This window comes from Salvelinus fontinalis, chromosome 10 (genome assembly GCF_029448725.1).
Source record: "Salvelinus fontinalis isolate EN_2023a chromosome 10, ASM2944872v1, whole genome shotgun sequence".
Classification (NCBI taxonomy): Eukaryota; Metazoa; Chordata; class Actinopteri; order Salmoniformes; family Salmonidae; genus Salvelinus; species Salvelinus fontinalis.
The window spans coordinates 11,307,300-11,325,387 of NC_074674.1; the positions used below are offsets into that span (position 1 = coordinate 11,307,300).

Below are 18,088 nucleotides of genomic sequence, written 5' to 3' on the forward strand. Positions count from 1 at the left end.
TTGAAGTAGTTGTTCCCCTTGCTCTGCAAGGGCTGCAGCTTTTGTGGAGCGATGGGTAACGATGCTTCGAGGGCGGCTGTTGTCTATGTGTGCAGAGGGTCCCTGGTTTGAACCCGGGTAGGGGCGAGGAGAGGGACGGAAACAAAGCTGTTACATTGATGCTGTTGACCCAGATCACTGTTTGCTGCGGAAAAGGTCAAAAGGGGGGTGATGTAACCGATGTGAAATGGTTAGCGGGGTGCGCTCTAATAGCGTTTCAATCGGTGACGGCACTCGCTCTGAGACCTTGAAGTAGTTGTTCCCCTTGCTCTGCAAGGGCTGCGGCTTTTGTGGAGCGATGGGTAATGATGCTTTGAGGGTGGCTGTTGTCTATGTGTGCAGAGGGTCCCTGGTTCGAGCCTAGGTAGGGGCGAGGAGAGGGACGGAAGCTATAATGTTACATATGGATAGAGTAAAATATAATAGCTTTATTGTGCCAAGGATGCAAGTCCTTAATTACACATGCACTGTAGTTATTACCACGCATGAGATTCCCACATTGTAGCCTGTATATTTGAATATATTCACTGATCATCATGTACTCTTCCTTGGCAAATAAAGGTGCGGTTCAGGTATGAATCTGAGACATTCTTTTTCAGTCATGTCAAACTCCATATTTGAATGATGCTGTGTCTGCATGTATGTATTACAATTATACACTTCAACAGTGTTTAACCACTCCTGCTCCTGGGACATCAATGATTACACATTGTAACTATGCAATGGACTAGAAACATGATTTGTAATTCATATATACAGGGGGGAAAACGATGCATATCTAACTCCCTTCGTCCTCATTGATCTGAGGACACAGGATAGTATTTCAATGAGATACTTAATTTCAACCAGTGGAGAATGTGAAACGCTTTTATTGAAATAAGTTCATTATCCAGGTATTATAAATGCATTATAATTATGATCACTGTAATATTGTATTATAAATACAAGTTCAATCTGTACAATGCACATATGGTGTGCTTTATAAAACGAGGTAGGGAGAGAGTTGTAAAAGACGGAAAGGGAAAGAGGTAAGAACAGCGGCAGACAGCATATGATTCTTGAATTACAGTGCTACCCTAATATTCTCTCAGTTCATCACGTTTTCGGTGTCTCCTAACCTTCGGGCCAACTGGGGGCCCAAGGCTGTGCGGGTGAGGTGGCGATGACGGGACTGGCTTCCTCTCTCACATAAAAACATACCTGCAGACGAGTGACAGATGGATAGAGAGCATAATTATGCCATGTTTTTTTTTAATTCTAATTTATTATTATTTCAATGTAAAGCATCTCTTCAATAATACTTCCTGTTAACCTGACCAAGTGACCTCTCACCTATGATCATGCTGTGCCCTCTGTGTCAGCCAGATCAGATGCGGGAGGGGGTTCACCAAACCAGCTGATATAACCTAGAGGATTTCGGGAGAGGGATGAAAGTGAAGAAGAGAGTCTTATTGTGTGCGTGTGGTCTCACCTGGTGTCCACACTGTGTTTACAGAGTACTTTATGCTGAAAAACAGACACATGAGGACAAACAATAGAAGATAATGTCAATAGAAGATACTGTAATGGCTGTGTTTATGTGGTGTAAATCTGAAAATTAGCAGCTTACATCTTAAGTTTTTTTTAAATTAATGCATGTGAGACAGGTTCCATGTACAAGACAGGCAGAGATGGAGAATAATAACACAGAACAGTTTAATTACCTCTGGTTATGGACACTTTTTCCACAGTAAAGCTTCCACGGCCTGTTCCTTAGACATTGAACATCTAGCAATATCTACATTTTCGACCCCTTGATCAGCTAGCTCTCTGAAAGTAAAGAAAACAGCTTATTTTTTTTATAGATATGAAAACAATAACTGAGATATGACCGTTCAATCTAAAGCAGCAGATGTCATTTTTAGGATACGTCAATACAGCCCAGTGCTGCTTACCTGAGATGCCATCATCACACAGTCCTTCTTCGGAGGTGTCCGCTTTGACTTCCTTTGTGTCGGAAAAAAGTTGCTTTAAGAACAATTATTTTTTATTTGAAAATGAAAAAGGTTTTGCTCTCGACACAAATGTACCCCATAGCATATAACAATTTTCATGTGAATAACTACACCTTCATACAAACCTGCTACTGTATGCAGAATTCTTGACGCACAACCGAAAATGTTGCCAAATCCTGCCAGCACACTCACAAGCGAGCCACTCAGGAGCAGAATGATGATGCGTGGAAAGGGGGAAAGGAATGAGATGGGAACAGCGATTTGTTGCAGGTTGGGGAGGGGGGCTAATAGCTGAACAATAGACTATTCAACCTTTACTAAAGAATAGTCTAATAGCCAAACTAGGTCCTATCACAGACCAGATTTGCCCTTTTTTACCTTTATTTAACAAGGCAAGTCAGTTAAGGACAAATTCTTATTTTCAATGACGGCCTAGGAACAGTGGGTTTACCTGCCTGTTCATGGGCAGAACGACAGATTTGTACCTTGTCAGCTCTGGGATTTGAACTTTTGTTTACTAGTCCAACGTTCTAACCACTAGGCTACCCTAGGCAGCTTGCTACGACCAAGGAGTAGCTTGCTACTCAATGTAATAAAGGAATGACTTTTCAAATAAGTTACCTTACACGTTATGTTGGCTTACAATTTGTTAGCTACGCTGTCCTTACGACAATAGAACGAGTCAAAATTCACCCAAGGCTGAAAAACGGCTTAAGAACGTTGGCTAAACTGGAACACTAGCACGAGCCCATAGCAAATTAATGGAATTGAATGTTCGCAGTGCCTGTTTTGACTGGAGTGATGCTTAGAATTCCATTAAAAATGTATCCCTTTTTATTTTACCACTAGAATCTGTTTGTCGGACGAAATTGGAAGAAAAAAACTTGTGTAGAAAGTAAACATTCGCACCTCGATGGTGTCAACGTTGCTTATGTCTGCGTAATAAAAAAGTAGGGGAAAAATATAACCTGACTATTTCTGGTCTAGCGATCGATAACAAACGAGCTCGCTGCCCAGACTTACATAAATGTCAAAGAGGAGATTCTCCTGATTTTAAAATGGTGCCCATGTAACAGTTTTGTTTCCATTCCTAGCACCTACCTGGGCTCGAACCAGGTACCCTCTGCACACATAACACAGCCATCCTCGAAGAATCGTTACCCATCGCTCCACAAAAGCTGCAGACCTTGCAGAGCAAGGGAACAACTACTTCAAGGTCTCGGAGCGAGTGACGTCACCGATTTGAACCGCTATAAGCGCGCACCCCGCTAACTAGCTAGCCATTTCACACCGGTTACACCCGACTCGAAAAAAAAACGAAATATAAACAGTGAGATATTTGGCGAAATAGACCGGCATGCCTCCATAGGAAAACAATGCGGGGAGCTCAGTGTTCCAAGGGCAAAAAGTTTTTTGGGGCTAGCATTTGATGACAACCGAGCTAGCTGCCCAGGCTTACATAAATTGAAAGAGGAGATTCTCATGATTTAAAATCGAGTCCGACTTGAAATAAATCTAAATATACACATTGCAAGATATTTGGCCAAATAGACAGACATGCCTATATTTCCCACATAGGCAACAATGGGAAGACCACAGTTCCAATATTTATTTTTGTTTACATTTTAACTATAAAACAATGTGAGCAGGTCTCATTGCCAACAATAGCGAAGCAGGCGTTGTGACGTTGAACGATATGCTGGGAATAGAACATTCGGAAGGCGAGTTGGTGCCACGGTGCTCAATAGAACTAATAGGAGCTGGCAGGGTGAAAAATGCAGATGTTGATTTAGTTATTGATCCATAATGAATGTATGGGAATAAATATCACTGATTAACAGAAATATTGGAACAAAGTTGTCAAATGAAGGCAAACAATTTAGAATCTCCAATCCTGTAGCCTACTCCCAATCATCACGTTGTACAGCGGGATATTTTCCATTCCGTCCTAACGGAAACCCCGAGGGTTTCGTTTTTCTCTGAATGGAAACACCATAATATTAATCACATTAATTAAGCCAAATTTCTTCACATCAATCCCATATACTATGTTATTACAAAAAAGGTTTTAAATTCTCTGGTAATGCCATCAAATGCTTCTCAAAGATGCCCTCTGGTGGTCAAACTAGAAATAACTTGCAGTAACATAAGAAATGGCAGAGAATTAAATGACGTGCCACAGAATGCTGCAGCACGCAGTGTCCGCAGTATGACACAACTATTAAAGGCGGAACCACTGTGTATGTGTGGAATCTGTCTCTTTGGACAATGCTACATTTCGTATTGTTTTTGTCAAAATGTGTGCTGTCATTTTAAAGAGAGAGATTGGGATTTTGGCAATAACGCCCTTTCTCTACTTCCCAAGAGTCAGATGAACTCATGGATAGCATTTTTATGTCTGTGTTCAGTTTGAAGAAATTTGCTAACTTGCGTTAGCGCAATTGATAACAGCGTTAACGCAATGACCTAGCATGCTAGCTGTGCCTGTAGAATTCCAGTCATTGCGCTAATGCTAGTTAGCAGGGGCTTGCGAAACTACCTAAAATTTCCTTAATACTGGACACAGGTACATAAAAATGGTATCCATGAGTTCATCCGACTCCAGGGAAGTAGAGAAAGGGCTTTATTGCCAAAATCCCGAACCATCCCTTTAAGGCTGGAGTGACAGACTTACTGCCCAATCCGGCCCGCGGGTGGTTTGAGTAAAACCAAATGAAAACTGTGTAGAAATTATAATGGACTTATATTCATACAGTTTAATGGCTGTGCAGCTCGCTAATAATCACTAGACAGTCAGGGAGCATTACATTCCACAAGCAATGGGAAAAATTAGTTTCGACAACCCTGCTTTAAGGGCTGGATTAAGCTTCCTTTGAAAATGCTAATTTTTTCCATCCATCAATTATTATATCATGGGAATATGGCTTCCTCCAAGTTACCATGTTTCATTGTGTTCATTATTTGATTAGATTTATTAGGATCCCTATTAGTCGACGCCAATGGCAATAGATTATTGCGATAGAAAATGACAACAGGTTCAAATAGTACCTCCCCGATTCACTGTTTCCATCCTTTTGTTGCCTACTGAAAACGACTCCGATTTCCTCTAAGCTGACCATGATTTTCATTCATTCTGTTCTGTAGAAGGTGAGTCGGCTGGAGGAGCAGGAGAAAGAGGTGGTGAGCGCTCTGCGCTACTTCAAGACCATAGTTGACAAGATTATGGTGGAGAAGAAGGTGCTGGAGATGTTGCCTGGCTCGGCCAGCAAAGTCCTGGAGGCCATTCTACCCCTGGTGCAGGTGGAGGCCCGCATAACACACAGGTATGTGGGCTGAGAATGTAGAAGGGCTTATAGTGAGCACAAGATGTTTAAAATGTCTTTTCAATCAAAAATATGCATTTTCAACGTGTTTTCAATGTCATAGGGGGCTAGCATGCAAATTCGTATGCAGGTAAAAGTAGATGGGCTTAGGTGAGTATTTAGGATAGGTTAGTGGCATCTTAGTCTGTCATTTCTCATATTGTAGCCTAGGCATGTTGCAACTTAGTGATATGGGCTTTGCTACATCACAAAGCATTCTTGCAGATTTGCCACAAAATAACATAAACAAATGGTGGCCCCAAGATGTAACTTAATTTTGTGATTTGGATGAGATATCACTTTATCTATTGGTTTCCTTACCCTGTAAAGGAGTCTATGGACAAGGTATGACAGCGATCCATGCTTTGGTTTTGTTTACCTGGCCACTGTTTGAAATGCAACATGTTTAGCATTTGTGGCACAAATCCAATGGTGTGATCGCTAACTGCTAGCTAGCTGCTTGTGGCTGCTAGAAGTAATGTGTCGTGTCCTGTTGTAAACATTTCTCTATAAAAAAAAAAAGGTACGGATGTTGCAAAATGATCAGGATCTACACTTGACATATATGTGTACCATACCGGGGCATATGGTATTTCAGGAAGTGCATACAAGTGGCGCTATTTCTTTAAAAAATACAAATGCATTTGGGCACACAAAACAATTTCGGGGATTGATTCCAGGAGGGGATTGATTGTCTCTGCTGTAAGCAAGAAGCTTGATCTTGCCGTCTAGCAAGATGGCAAACCAAATACATAGCTGGAGCCCTGAGCTGGATATAATTGATTTGGCACATCTTAGATATAGCTAAACAGTGGCATAGTATGCACCCCAGTATTGAAAATCATACCAAAGGTATGTATAGATACCGTGGTGTATGGTATATTGCCCAAGCCTAATAGTGAGGCATAATAACCTTCCTGGACTATTCAGTGTACATCTTGACCCGGTCAGGTATTTCATACCATCATGTTCATGTTGTCCCTATTAATCTCCTCATCTGGAATGTGACTCGCTGTGGTGGAAAAGAATGGGGGGAAATGTAATCGACCGTAGCTGTTTAGAACACCTACAGCTGGTTAGAAAGAGAACTGGGTCGCATTCATTAGTGCACACCGTAACAAAATGTTTTGTAACAGAAAACAAAGTTCAGGTAGTCCTGTTTCAGTCCATTTTCTTCTGTTTGCTGCCAAATGAATACAGCCCACAACAAATCCTTCACTTAACAGTATATTTTATAGAACAGTCTGTCTTTGTAAAGTCCTGAAAGAGAGACTTGGAGTTCTCTCCTCTGGAATGGCTGTGCTTGCCAGAACTTGCGTACTGCTAGCACGGCACCATCAGTCATTGTTGAAGGGGGTCAGATGTGACAGGTTTTGTATCCGGACCCTGTTTTTAGTGCTGAGTGACAAAGTGCTTACAGTGGTTGAGGAATGGGTCTCTGGGGGTCTGACCTCCTCAACTCACACACACATCAGCCTCCTTGTGCCATTCCAGCCGCAGACCCCAAACCTGATATTACTTCTCAGGCCCCTAGAGGTCAAACTCACAATCCCCAGGTTAACAGGCCTATCGTAATAACCATACAGATCTAGATCACCGATCACGCCCCAGCCTCGGGGACTCGAGTCCTACACCTCTGCTTCTGGAAGAACCTGGGTCCAGTGCCCATTTTCATAAAGAGTCATATCTAGGATCAAGTTCCCACTGTCCATGTAATCTTTATTATTGTGATTTAAAAGCAAAAAACTGATTGAGATGCTTATGAATACAGCCCCAGTTGTTATTGCTGAGTCATTTGCTTGACTCTCCTCTTGCCTGTATAGTTAGTTCATCCTGGCTACTAGCCTTAGCCCTAGTCTTTGGCTCCACTTTGCCCATACAGCCCCCAGCCCAAATGTAGCTGTGCCATAGAAATATAATCTATAGACGGGGCTTGGAACCTCTAACCCTGACAATTTGACTAGTAAACTCATGGGGAGGCTCGTTCTATAGATAATATTTCTATGAGCTGATTCCTGTAGAGGCAGTGGAGGGATATTCCAGAGTTGTGAATCAGCTGCAGCGTGTTGGGACTGGTCTGAACCTTCACCACACCCTACTGTTTCTCAATGCTCAATTCAGCACAGGCACTATACTGTAGTTACCAACCAGACAAATCCCTCCAGCACACAAACACATTCTGCATGTAGTACCACCACAGGGGAAATATTGAGTTAACCCCATGTGTGGATACATATGCCTGCCTCAGAGCTGGTGAAAAGATACCCTAGTAGTCCTTTAGTCTAGTTGTCTGTGTTCTCAATCTATGGCAATCTACTCCCTCCCACCCCCCATCCCACCTATCACTCGTGACCTCCCCCTTCCCTCTCCTTAGTTCGGCGGTGTCGTCGTGTCACAACCGTGTGTACCAGAGCCTGGCCAACCTGATCCGCTGGTCCGACCAGGTCATGCTGGATGACATCGACCTGGAAGACAAGGACAACGTGGTCGCGGTCACCACCGTTATCAAGGCTGTGCTAGACGGGGTCAAGGTGAGAAGAGACGGTCGTGGGAATGTGAAACGATAGTTTTCAGCTCTCTGGGGCTCACAGAGGGTCATATTCCCTGTTTCTCCCTAGGTTGAATACATTTGTCAAATATGCCTACTTTCAAATACTTAAGCTGTAGTTGATTTAGTTTGCCTGGTACAATGGAACCATTGTTTAAGTCCCAAAAAGTACAAATGCCAAGCTGAATCAAGTGCATCTCAAATATATTTTTGTTTAACCAGGTAGTCCCATTGAGGTCAGAAGACCTCTTTCCCACGTGAAACCTGGTCAAATTCTTTAACAAGTCATTCAATATGATAGTGTATTGGACACTAGTTTAACCTCTGTCCCTTACAATAAATTGACACCACTTATAACAGTAGTTGTAGTGTGTAATGTACATTTAAATAAATATCAATAGTTGTTGACTGGAGTTGTGTGCTTTTCTTAAAGGAACTGGTCAAACTCACCATAGAGAAACAGGAGCAACCCTCGCCCACCACTCTCAACAAACCACCACCACCTATTGCCACACCGGAGAGGTAAGTGGACATGCGCGCACACAAACACCCCTACACACACCAGACTTGACCATTTCTCTCACACACACACACACACACACACACACACACACACACACACACACACACACACTGACACATTCTCCTGTTATGTCTCCAGCACATCCGAGTTGCCCCTGACGGAACGGGAGCGGGAGATCCTGAGTAAGACCACGCCCACTGTCCCGCCCACCGAGGCTATGACGGACATGGCAGAGGAGGATATAGCCCCGCCCAAACCCCCCCTCCCAGGCCTGAAGATGGATGCGCTCAGGTTAGGAACACTGGGAGGGCCATCTTTAGATATAATCAACAGTGTCTTATCAATAGTATGCAGCAGGTCCCACCAGACCGAATCTTTGGGCCTTTTGCTTTTAGGGCCTAAAGTTTTAACACTAGGGCCCACAGTTTTCCTGGTCAAGTCAGGTGGTAAGAAGAAACTCAGGGTCTTATTTATGGCGTATTCAAAATGTTCAAATAATCTTATAGGGCTTCATCTTCTCATCCCCCCCTGTCTTCATCTGCAATGAATTGAATTTGCTTTGAGATATTTAAAAAAAACACTGGAGACAAGGTGAGGAAGCTACTTTAGACTATTGAGATGCACCCATGTGAGAGTGGTCTGTTCGTCTTTAAGCGGTCATGTAGATCAACTTTTTCACTCATGAAAAACTTTTCATCATTATGGAACATTCCACCCCGCTTTGAACGTCCGGATGGATATTGCCATCTATCGGCCTACTGTAGACCCATGCAACCTCCCCCGCCACGGTCTTATGTAGAAAGAGAAGTTCCCCCCCCTTCCCACAGTCTATAAGAAGGAACCGGACATGGTCCTGCATTCTCGACTGTCTGCGGTCAGAAAAAGCAGAAGCGGTTCTGCAGACCACATTGTGTCAGCGACTGCTTCTGTGGTCCTGTAGCATTAGAACTTCTCAACTTGTTCTTCAGTGTAGGCAAATATGTTTTTAAACTGAACAAAAATATAAAAGCAACATGTAAAGTGTTAGTCCCATGTTTCATGAACTTAAACAAAAGATCCCATAAAGTTTCCATACGCACAAAAAGTGTGTTTCTCTCAAATTTTCTGTACAAATGTGTTTACATCCCTGTTAGTGAGCATTTCTCCTTTGCCAAGATATTCCATCCACCTGACAGGTGGGGCATATCAAGAAGCTAATTAAATATCATGATCATTACACAGGTGCACCTTGAGCTGGGGACAATATAATTCCTCTCTAAAATGTGCAGTTTTTGTCACACAACTCCACAGATGTCCTAAGTTTTTAGACAGCTGGTCAGCTGATGAAACTGTGGGTTTGCACAACCAAAGAATTTCTGCATAAACTGTCAGAAACCGTCTCAGGGAAGCTTATCTGCTTGCTCGTCGTCCAGACTATGGTTCGGCGTCGTAACCGACTTCAGTGGGAAAATGCTCACCTTCGATGGCCACTGACTCGCTGGAGAAGTATGCTCTCCACAGAAGAATCCCGGTTTCAACTGTACCGGGCAGATGGCAGACAGCGTGTATGGCGTTGTGTGGGCAAGCGGTTTGCTGATGTCAACATTGTAAACATAGTGTCCCATGGTGGCAGACAGGCCTAAGCTACTGACAACGAACACTATTGCGTTTTTTTTTTTTTTTGTAATTTGAATGCACAGAGGTACTGTGACGAGATCCTGAGGCCCATTGTCGTGCCATTCATCCGCCGCCATCACTTCATGTTTCAGCATGATAATTAAGGCCCCATGTCGCAAGGATTTGTACACAATTCCTGGAAGCTGAAAATGTCCCAGTCCTTCCATGGCCTGCATACTCACCAGACATGTCACCCATTGAGCATGTTTGGGATGCTCTGGATCGACGTATACGACAGCGTGGTCCAGTTCATGCCAATATCCAGCAACTTCGCACAGCCATTGAAGAAGAGTGGGACAACATTCCACAGGCCACAGACAGCCTGATCAAGTCTATGCGAAGGAGATGTGTCACGCTGCACGAGGCAAATGGTGGACACACCAGATACCTGACTGGTTTTCTGATCCACACCCCTACTTTTTTTTAAGGTATCTGACCAACAGATGCATATCTGTATTCCCAGTCATGTGAAATCCATAGATTAGGGCCTAACGAATTTATTTCAATTGACTGATTTTCTTATATGAACTGTAACTCAGTAAATTCTTTCATTTTGCGTTTATATTTTTGTTCTGTATAGAATTCTACCAAAGAGGAAGTGAAGCGAAAATACAACTGAAACGTTGACTAAGTCAACATGAATAATTTTTTATTGACAAGAGGGTCTATTTATGAACTAAGCCTAATTGAGTCTGTGAAACTCACTTTCATGGTATCTCATCTAGTGCTAAGGATGTGTTCCAAATAGTAGTGCACTACTTTTGACCAGTGCCCCATAGTGTTCTAGTTAAAATCAGAGCATTATATAGGGTATTCACTATGTAGTACACTATTTTTTAACAGTGACCATAGGGATTTAGGGTGCCATTTGGGACATCCACTGTCAGTGGAAAAACCAGACTATGTTCAGACTTTTAAAATATTTGATCTCAAAGGGGAATTCTAATACTCTAGAGTTTTTAAGCCTAGAAGATCTTCCTCTCTTAAGTTGAAAAGGATAGTCATAAGAGGTTGGAAACTGAGGGTTACAGGCAGGCAGTCACTTATTCAGTCACTGTGTGCGTAAGGAAGCAGAGCTTTGACAAATCCATAGACATTGGGCTTAGCCAGAAGATCAGATAATATGACAACTATGCTTTTGAATTGCACTGCTGTCTCTCTTTTTCTCACTCTTCCTCTCCTCTCTCCCTCTTCCTCCCTCTCTCACTTCATATTTTTCTATCTGTGCTTTCCATCCCTCTCTCCATGTCTGTTGGGGAACAGAGCACACTTGGCTACTGACCACTTTGTAGCAGCCCAAAGGAGATCCACAAAGACTGACACGTATGTTAGCCTATAGGGTCATTACCCTGCATCATGAAATCCCGCCCCCTTTATAACTATCCAATCTGGATCCCGGAAGTGTCTTGATTGCTGGAGGAACTGATTGGTGGAGTGGTTGTGTCTTGCACGTTTGAGTTCCTAATTATGCGTAATTGCCTCATGGCGTACAATGAAGCCCAAGTCCAATCAGGGGAAAGCTTGGTGCATGATTGTGTACCAATGATGTCATGTAATCATACATACAGTTGAAGTCGGAAGTTTACATACACCTTAGCCAAATACGTTTAAACTCAGTTTTTCACAATTCCTGACATTTAATCCTAGTAAAAATTCCCTGTCTTAGGTCAGTTAGGATCACCACTTTATTTTAAGAATGTGAAATGTCAGAGTAATAGTAGAGAGAGTGATTTATTTCAGCTTTTATTTCTTTCTTCACATTCCCAGTGGGTCAGAAGTTTACATACACTTAGTATTTGGTAGCATTGCCTTAATTTTTTTTAAACTTTGGTTCAAACATTTCAGGTAGCATTCCACAAGCTGCCCACAATAAGTTGGGTGAATTTTGGCCCATTCCTCCAGACAGAGCTGGTGTAACTGAGTCAGGTTTGTAGGCCTCCTTGTTCGCACATGCGTTTTCAGTTCTGCCCACAAATGTTCTATAGGATTGAGGTCAGAGCTTTGTGATGGCCACACAATACCTTGACTTTGTTGTCCTTAAGCCATTTTGCCACAACTTTGAAAGTATGCTTGGGGTCATTGTCCTTTTGGAAGACCCATTTGCAACCAAGCTGTAACTTCCTGACTGATGTCTTGAGATATTGCTTCAATATATCCACATAATTTTCCTCATGATGTCATCTATTTTGTGAAGTGCACCAGTCCCTCCTGCAGCAAAGCATCCCCACAACATGATGCTGCCATCCCCGTGCTTCACGGTTGGGATGGTGACTTTCGGCCTGCAAGCCTCCCCCTTTTTCCTCCAAACATAACGATGGTCATTATGGCCAAACAGTCCTATTTTTGTTTCATCAGACCAGAGGACATTTCTCCAAAAAGTACGATCTTTGTCCACATGTGTAGTTGCAAACCGTAGTCCGGATTTTTTTATTGCGGTTTTGGTGCAGTGGCTTCTTCCTTGCTGAGCGGCCTTTCAGGTTATGTCGATATAGAACTCGTTTTACTGTGGATATAGATACTTTTGTACCTGTTTCCTCCAGCATCTTCACAAGGTAATTTGCTGTTCTTCCGACTTCAACTGTATATATGTATGTCTATGGTGCGTACACGTCATCAATTTCCAGGGTTGGGGTCAATTCCATTTAAAGGTGTTAAACAAGATTTTCTTCATTTCAGAGAATGCCCATAATACTGGTGTGGAAATAATACTGTGAAACACTATCATTTCACTATTAGCACCACATATATAATGGACATTTTCTGAAATTACAATACAAAAATTCAAACAAATTCTATGTGTAACATTAAAAAGGTACACCAAATGGAATTTCGGTGTACTTCCTGAATTGACTGGAAATGAAATGAAGCTGACCCCAACCCTGTTACTTTCCCTGTCATGGTCCCCATGTCTCCATGGCTTGCTGATTTTATGCTGTTTCTTTAACCTGACATTGACTTGTGGTGATTGCAGTGTGATAACCTGGAAGGACCAACTTCTGTTGGGGTATTCCAGATGTCATTGAAAACGAGGCATTAAGGACGTAATGCTGATTTTTATTCGAGTCACATGACTTGGACTCAAGTCTGACTTGAGTTACATTTGATGACTTGACCTAATAGAAAATAAACTGACTTGACTTGGAGTGTCAAGACACGGGACTCGACTTTGACTTGAGACTGATGGCTTTAAATGATCTGGCCAGGTTTTGTCACTCTTTTTGTGGCACAGAGTCTCCATGGATTACTCTCCACGCAGCCAGAGACCGTATCACACTTGGGGGGGAAAATGTATTGGCTAGTGAAACGCAAACTCGGCTCTCTGATTTGACCAGCAAATTGTCAATCAACAAGCTAGCGCATTGAGAATGTTATTTTATCGGCTACATATAGGCTACCATTTGTATTTTATATTTATACCTTTGCTTATTCGATCTGGTCACTAACATAGGCCTACGGCATTGGACCAAATTCGTATTTTATTTTTTTTAAACATCTTATCCGTGCTTTAGAACCAAAGAGTTGCAGGTCTTGACTCTTGACCAATAACCAGTCATCAGCATTGGTGTACAAAGGCAGACCAGAAAGCGCTTGTTTAATTTTCTCTGGTTTTGCCTGGCAAAAACAGAGTAGCCTACCTAAATTAATATAATCCATAGAAGGTACCATTTAGCAATCTGCTACGGATGTATCTTTGCCAAAACAATAGGCTACCTGGTGATTTCATTGATCCTTCTCATATTTCAGATAGGCCTAGTTTGGCTGGGTTATAAGTATATACCTCAGTGGTGATACTGGCTATATGTCTAAAGATGGCTTTAACATTGCACTACCTTCGATACTTATGGGACGAAGATGTAACATATTCTGGCAAATACAATTTTGTGGGGAAGAAAAGGGCTACAGACAGATCATGCTTTCCATTCAGTCCTGCAAACTCTGCCGCGTACAGGTAGGCCATATCATCCTGCTTACTCTGTCACTTCTCTGGAGTCCAATGTGACAGGATATCCCTAGTTGATATTGACTGCTAATGTGTTGTAGACAAAATAATGAAAGGGCTGTTTGGTAGCCTCAATAAATAGACAAAGATTTGTAGCTGAACAAGTCATTGTCTGTATAGATTTTTTTTTTTTTTTACTTGACTTGAAAAAACTTGACTTGACTTGCTCTTAGTATGCACGACTTGGACTTTACTCAAGACTGGACCGGTTCTACTTGGGACTTGATTTGAGACTTGGACCTTGAGACTTGCTTGTGACTCGAATAATAGTGAATTGGTCCCACCTCTGGATTTTACCATAATAACCCCTCAGTAACTAGGTTTCCAACCTTTTTATGCGAGCAAAGTACATGTTGGAAACAGCACATTTGTTAGTAAACTTTCCATATGTCGATAAAACAAAATACGCTAGACAAGGTGGGATCTTCTGTGTCTGTAAAATGTATTACGCGAGAGATGGCGACGGAAATGCCTTTATGCGCAAATATTGATATAATAACCGTCATATCGAAGTAAAATTGGATTCACGAGATGATATGTTGTGTGGTCCTCCCACTACGACTCGATAAAGATTGCAGTTTATTAGGCTATAGATTCAATAAGTTATGATGAAAGTGCATGCAGTGATTAATGCTGCTTTCCAATAAATATCTAGGGTCTTATTCTAGTGTCATGATGATCGATGCTTTGGCTGCCTTTTGACAAATAAAAATAATCTCTCTCTTTTGTCCATAATAATCTCATCGTGTAGGCTATCCCACCCGCACTGTATCTGCGAGCTGTTGGCTAGAGCACACGTGCCAAGACCAGAGTGGGCATATACACAACATTTATTTTTGACAAAACCATCAGTGGAGTTGAAAATACGATGGAACCCCATTAAACCTTTTTATGTGCACTAGGTAATTACGCAGAGGATTTGATCCGCAACAGGTCAATTTAATGGAAACTCATCTCTGGTGGGAAAATGTGCGTATTGTTTTTATGCGGATTGTAGTATATTCACATGAAAATCTGTCGCCAATTGGATGGAAATGTAGCGACTGTCATCCAGCTCAAGGAGCAGTAAACTGTGTGTGTGTACCAATGCCCCTACTTGTATTTGTGAGCTGGTTGTGTATCAGAAGCCCGAAAAACAGGGTTGTGGTCAATTTGAATTGAAGTCAGTCAATTCAGAAAGTAACTGAAATTCAAATTGACCCCAAACCTGCCGAAAAAGCTCCATTCTCACTGATGGTCCTACATCCTACTTCTCTCTCTCCAGTCCTCCTCCGGCCCTGCCCCCAAAGAAGCGCCAGTCGGCCCCGTCGCCCACCCGGGTGGCAGTGGTGACCCCCATGAGCCGTGGCTCCAGCCTGCCCTGCAGCGTCCATAGACGGGTACCAACATACACACCTCACCAGAGACACATACCAGTACTTTGTACGGTTATTGTTGAGTAACACCCACATATTCCACTTGTCCAATGGTAATGGAAGTACAGTGGTCTAGAGAAACTTTGTCAGAGTATGTTGTTGATTAGGGTGGATTACCAGACTATAATGGGCCAATACAGACTAGTGATCAGACTTGATTAGGCCAGCCATTAACAGATCCTAGCTCCACAAAGTTCTCTATTATTTCCGGAAACTGTTGCTGACATCTGTGCCTGTTTTTCATTGTGTTTGTCTGTCCACCTGCCTGTCTGTCTCCGTCTCTGTGTCTTTGCAGCAGCAGGACTATGAGCAGGAGTTCCCCCAGAGGCGTTTCTCAGGCGGTAGCCAGTCGTACAGGGGCAACTCCCCGCGCCTCTCGCCCTGCAGCAGCATGGGAAAGCTCAGCAAGTCTGACGAGCATCTCTGCTCCATGGAACAGGACAGCGGACAGTGCTCCCAAAATACTAGCTGTGAAACGTTGGGTAGGGATATACATACATACATACATACATACATACATACATACATACATACATACATACATACATACATACAGTTGAAGTCAGAAGTTTACATACACTTAGGTTGGAGTCATTAACTTGTTTTTCAACCACTCCACAAATTTCTTGTTAACAAACTATAGTTTTGTCAAGTCGGTTAGAACATCTACTTTGTGCAGGACACAAGTAAGTTTTCCAACAATTGTTTACAGACAGATTATTTCACTTATAATTCACTGTATCCCAATTCCATTGGGTCAGAAGTTTACATACACTAAGTTGACTGTGCCTTTAAACAGCTTGGGAAATTCCAGAATTTTTTTTTGCTTTAGAAGCTTCTGATAGGCTAATTGACATCATTTGAATCAATTGGAGGTGTACCTGTGGATGTATTTCTAGGGCTACCTTCAAACTCAGTGCCTCTTTGCTTGACATCATGGGAAAATCAAAAGAAATCGTACGCAAGTTTAAACACCATGGGACCACGCAGCCGTCATACAGCTCAGGAAGGAGATGCGTTCTGCCTCCTAGAGATGAGATCACAAAGCCCTGACCTCAATCTTATAGAAAATTTGTGGGCAGAACTCGTGTGCGAGCAAGGAGGCCTGCGCCAAAATTCACCCAACTTATTGTGGGAAGCTTGTGGAAGGCTACCCAAAACATTTGATCCAAATAAACAATTTAACGGCAATACTACCAAATACTAATTGAGTGTATGTAAACTTCTGACCCACTGGGAATGTGATGAAAGAAATAAAAGCTGAAATACATCATTCTCTCAAATATTATTCTTTCATTTCATATTCTTAAAATAAAGTGGTGATCCTAACTGATCTAAGACGGGGAATTTTTACTAGGATTAAATGTCAGGAATTGTGAAAAACTGAGTTTAAATATATTTGGCTAAGGTGTATGCAAACTTCCGATATATATATATATATATATATATATAAACACCCATGTAAACACACACACTAATGGTCAGGGACACACATATGTTATACACACACAAACAGCTGTTTGGCTTCCATGGATTTGAAACGAGAGCTTGTCCGAGGATGACGGACACGAGCATGATTAGAGACAGTTACTATCCAACGGAGCGCTGCGATTGGTTGCCCCAAATTCTGGGGGCGGGGCATTTTTTTACGTGTGCACTTATCATACCCAGAGGCATATTCTCTCACACACGATAGCACTCTATTTTTAAAATACTCACTTCAAATGTCAACAGCTTAACCGTAACCACCAATACTGCATTTCAAAGACTGTTTCCCTCTATCTCTTTCTCTCGATCTCTCCTCTGTTTCTCTTCAGACAACACTGAGAGTTACGACCCGGACTATGACTTCCTCCACCAGGACCTCTCAGTCTTCACTGGGGACCCCCTCGCCCCCTCAGTGGTCACCTCTCTGTCGCCCCTCCCTGAGTCCCACAGCGAGTCATCCTCCCCCGTCCCTCCTCCCACCCGCTTTAGCTCCCCACCCGCTCCCCACTCCGAATACTGGACCCCCCAGCCCGGTTCTCACATCAGCCCCTTGCACCCTTGCCGCCTCAGCGCGCCTCCAGCGTTACCCCAGAAGAAGCGGCGCAGCGCTCAGGTGTCGCCCAATCCGGACGGGTGCTGGGGTGGTTCCTCGCGGGGTCCCCTGTACGAGAGGTTCCCCTCGCAGTACGATAACCTGTCGGAAGAGGAGCTGCTGCACCCCACGCCCCCCTTCCCCCTCTTCACGCCCATCTCACCCATGCCCCAGAGCAACGGGGGCGTGTTTGTGGCCCAGTACCTGGCCAGCGAGAACGCAGACGTTCCCTCTAGTCCACCGCCGCTGCCCGAGAAGAGGAACAAGCACGGTGAGTGATGGAGAGATGGGGTGTGGGGGGAAAAAGGATAGAAGGAGTGGAAGAGAGAGAATTACAGGAAAATTGAGAGGGAGAAGGAAAGAAAAAGAGCAGGAGGATGATTGAGGAAGGGAAGGAGATGGTTTAGGGAGATAATTGAGCAAAACACTGTGAGAGAGAAATTAAACAAGAGGAAGATTGAGGGAGGAAAG

The 18,088-nt window shown here is 43.0% G+C and overlaps 1 protein-coding gene across 6 annotated transcripts in view; it reads left to right on the forward strand.

The window, feature by feature from the left end:
• LOC129863609 (rap guanine nucleotide exchange factor 1-like) overlaps positions 1-18,088 on the forward strand; it is a 122,475-nt gene that overhangs the window by 71,347 nt on the left and 33,040 nt on the right. For 5 of the 6 annotated variants that reach the window (XM_055935713.1, XM_055935710.1, XM_055935711.1 and 2 more), the window contains exons 3-10: positions 5,178-5,356; positions 7,770-7,926; positions 8,377-8,465; positions 8,605-8,757; positions 11,386-11,445; positions 15,387-15,501; positions 15,833-16,019; positions 17,355-17,888. In XM_055935713.1, coding sequence (XP_055791688.1) covers positions 5,178-5,356; positions 7,770-7,926; positions 8,377-8,465; positions 8,605-8,757; positions 11,386-11,445; positions 15,387-15,501; positions 15,833-16,019; positions 17,355-17,888 — 1,474 coding nt within the window. The remainder of the gene's footprint in view (positions 1-5,177; positions 5,357-7,769; positions 7,927-8,376; positions 8,466-8,604; positions 8,758-11,385; positions 11,446-15,386; positions 15,502-15,832; positions 16,020-17,354; positions 17,889-18,088) is intronic. The other variant, XM_055935712.1, reaches the window with a different exon arrangement.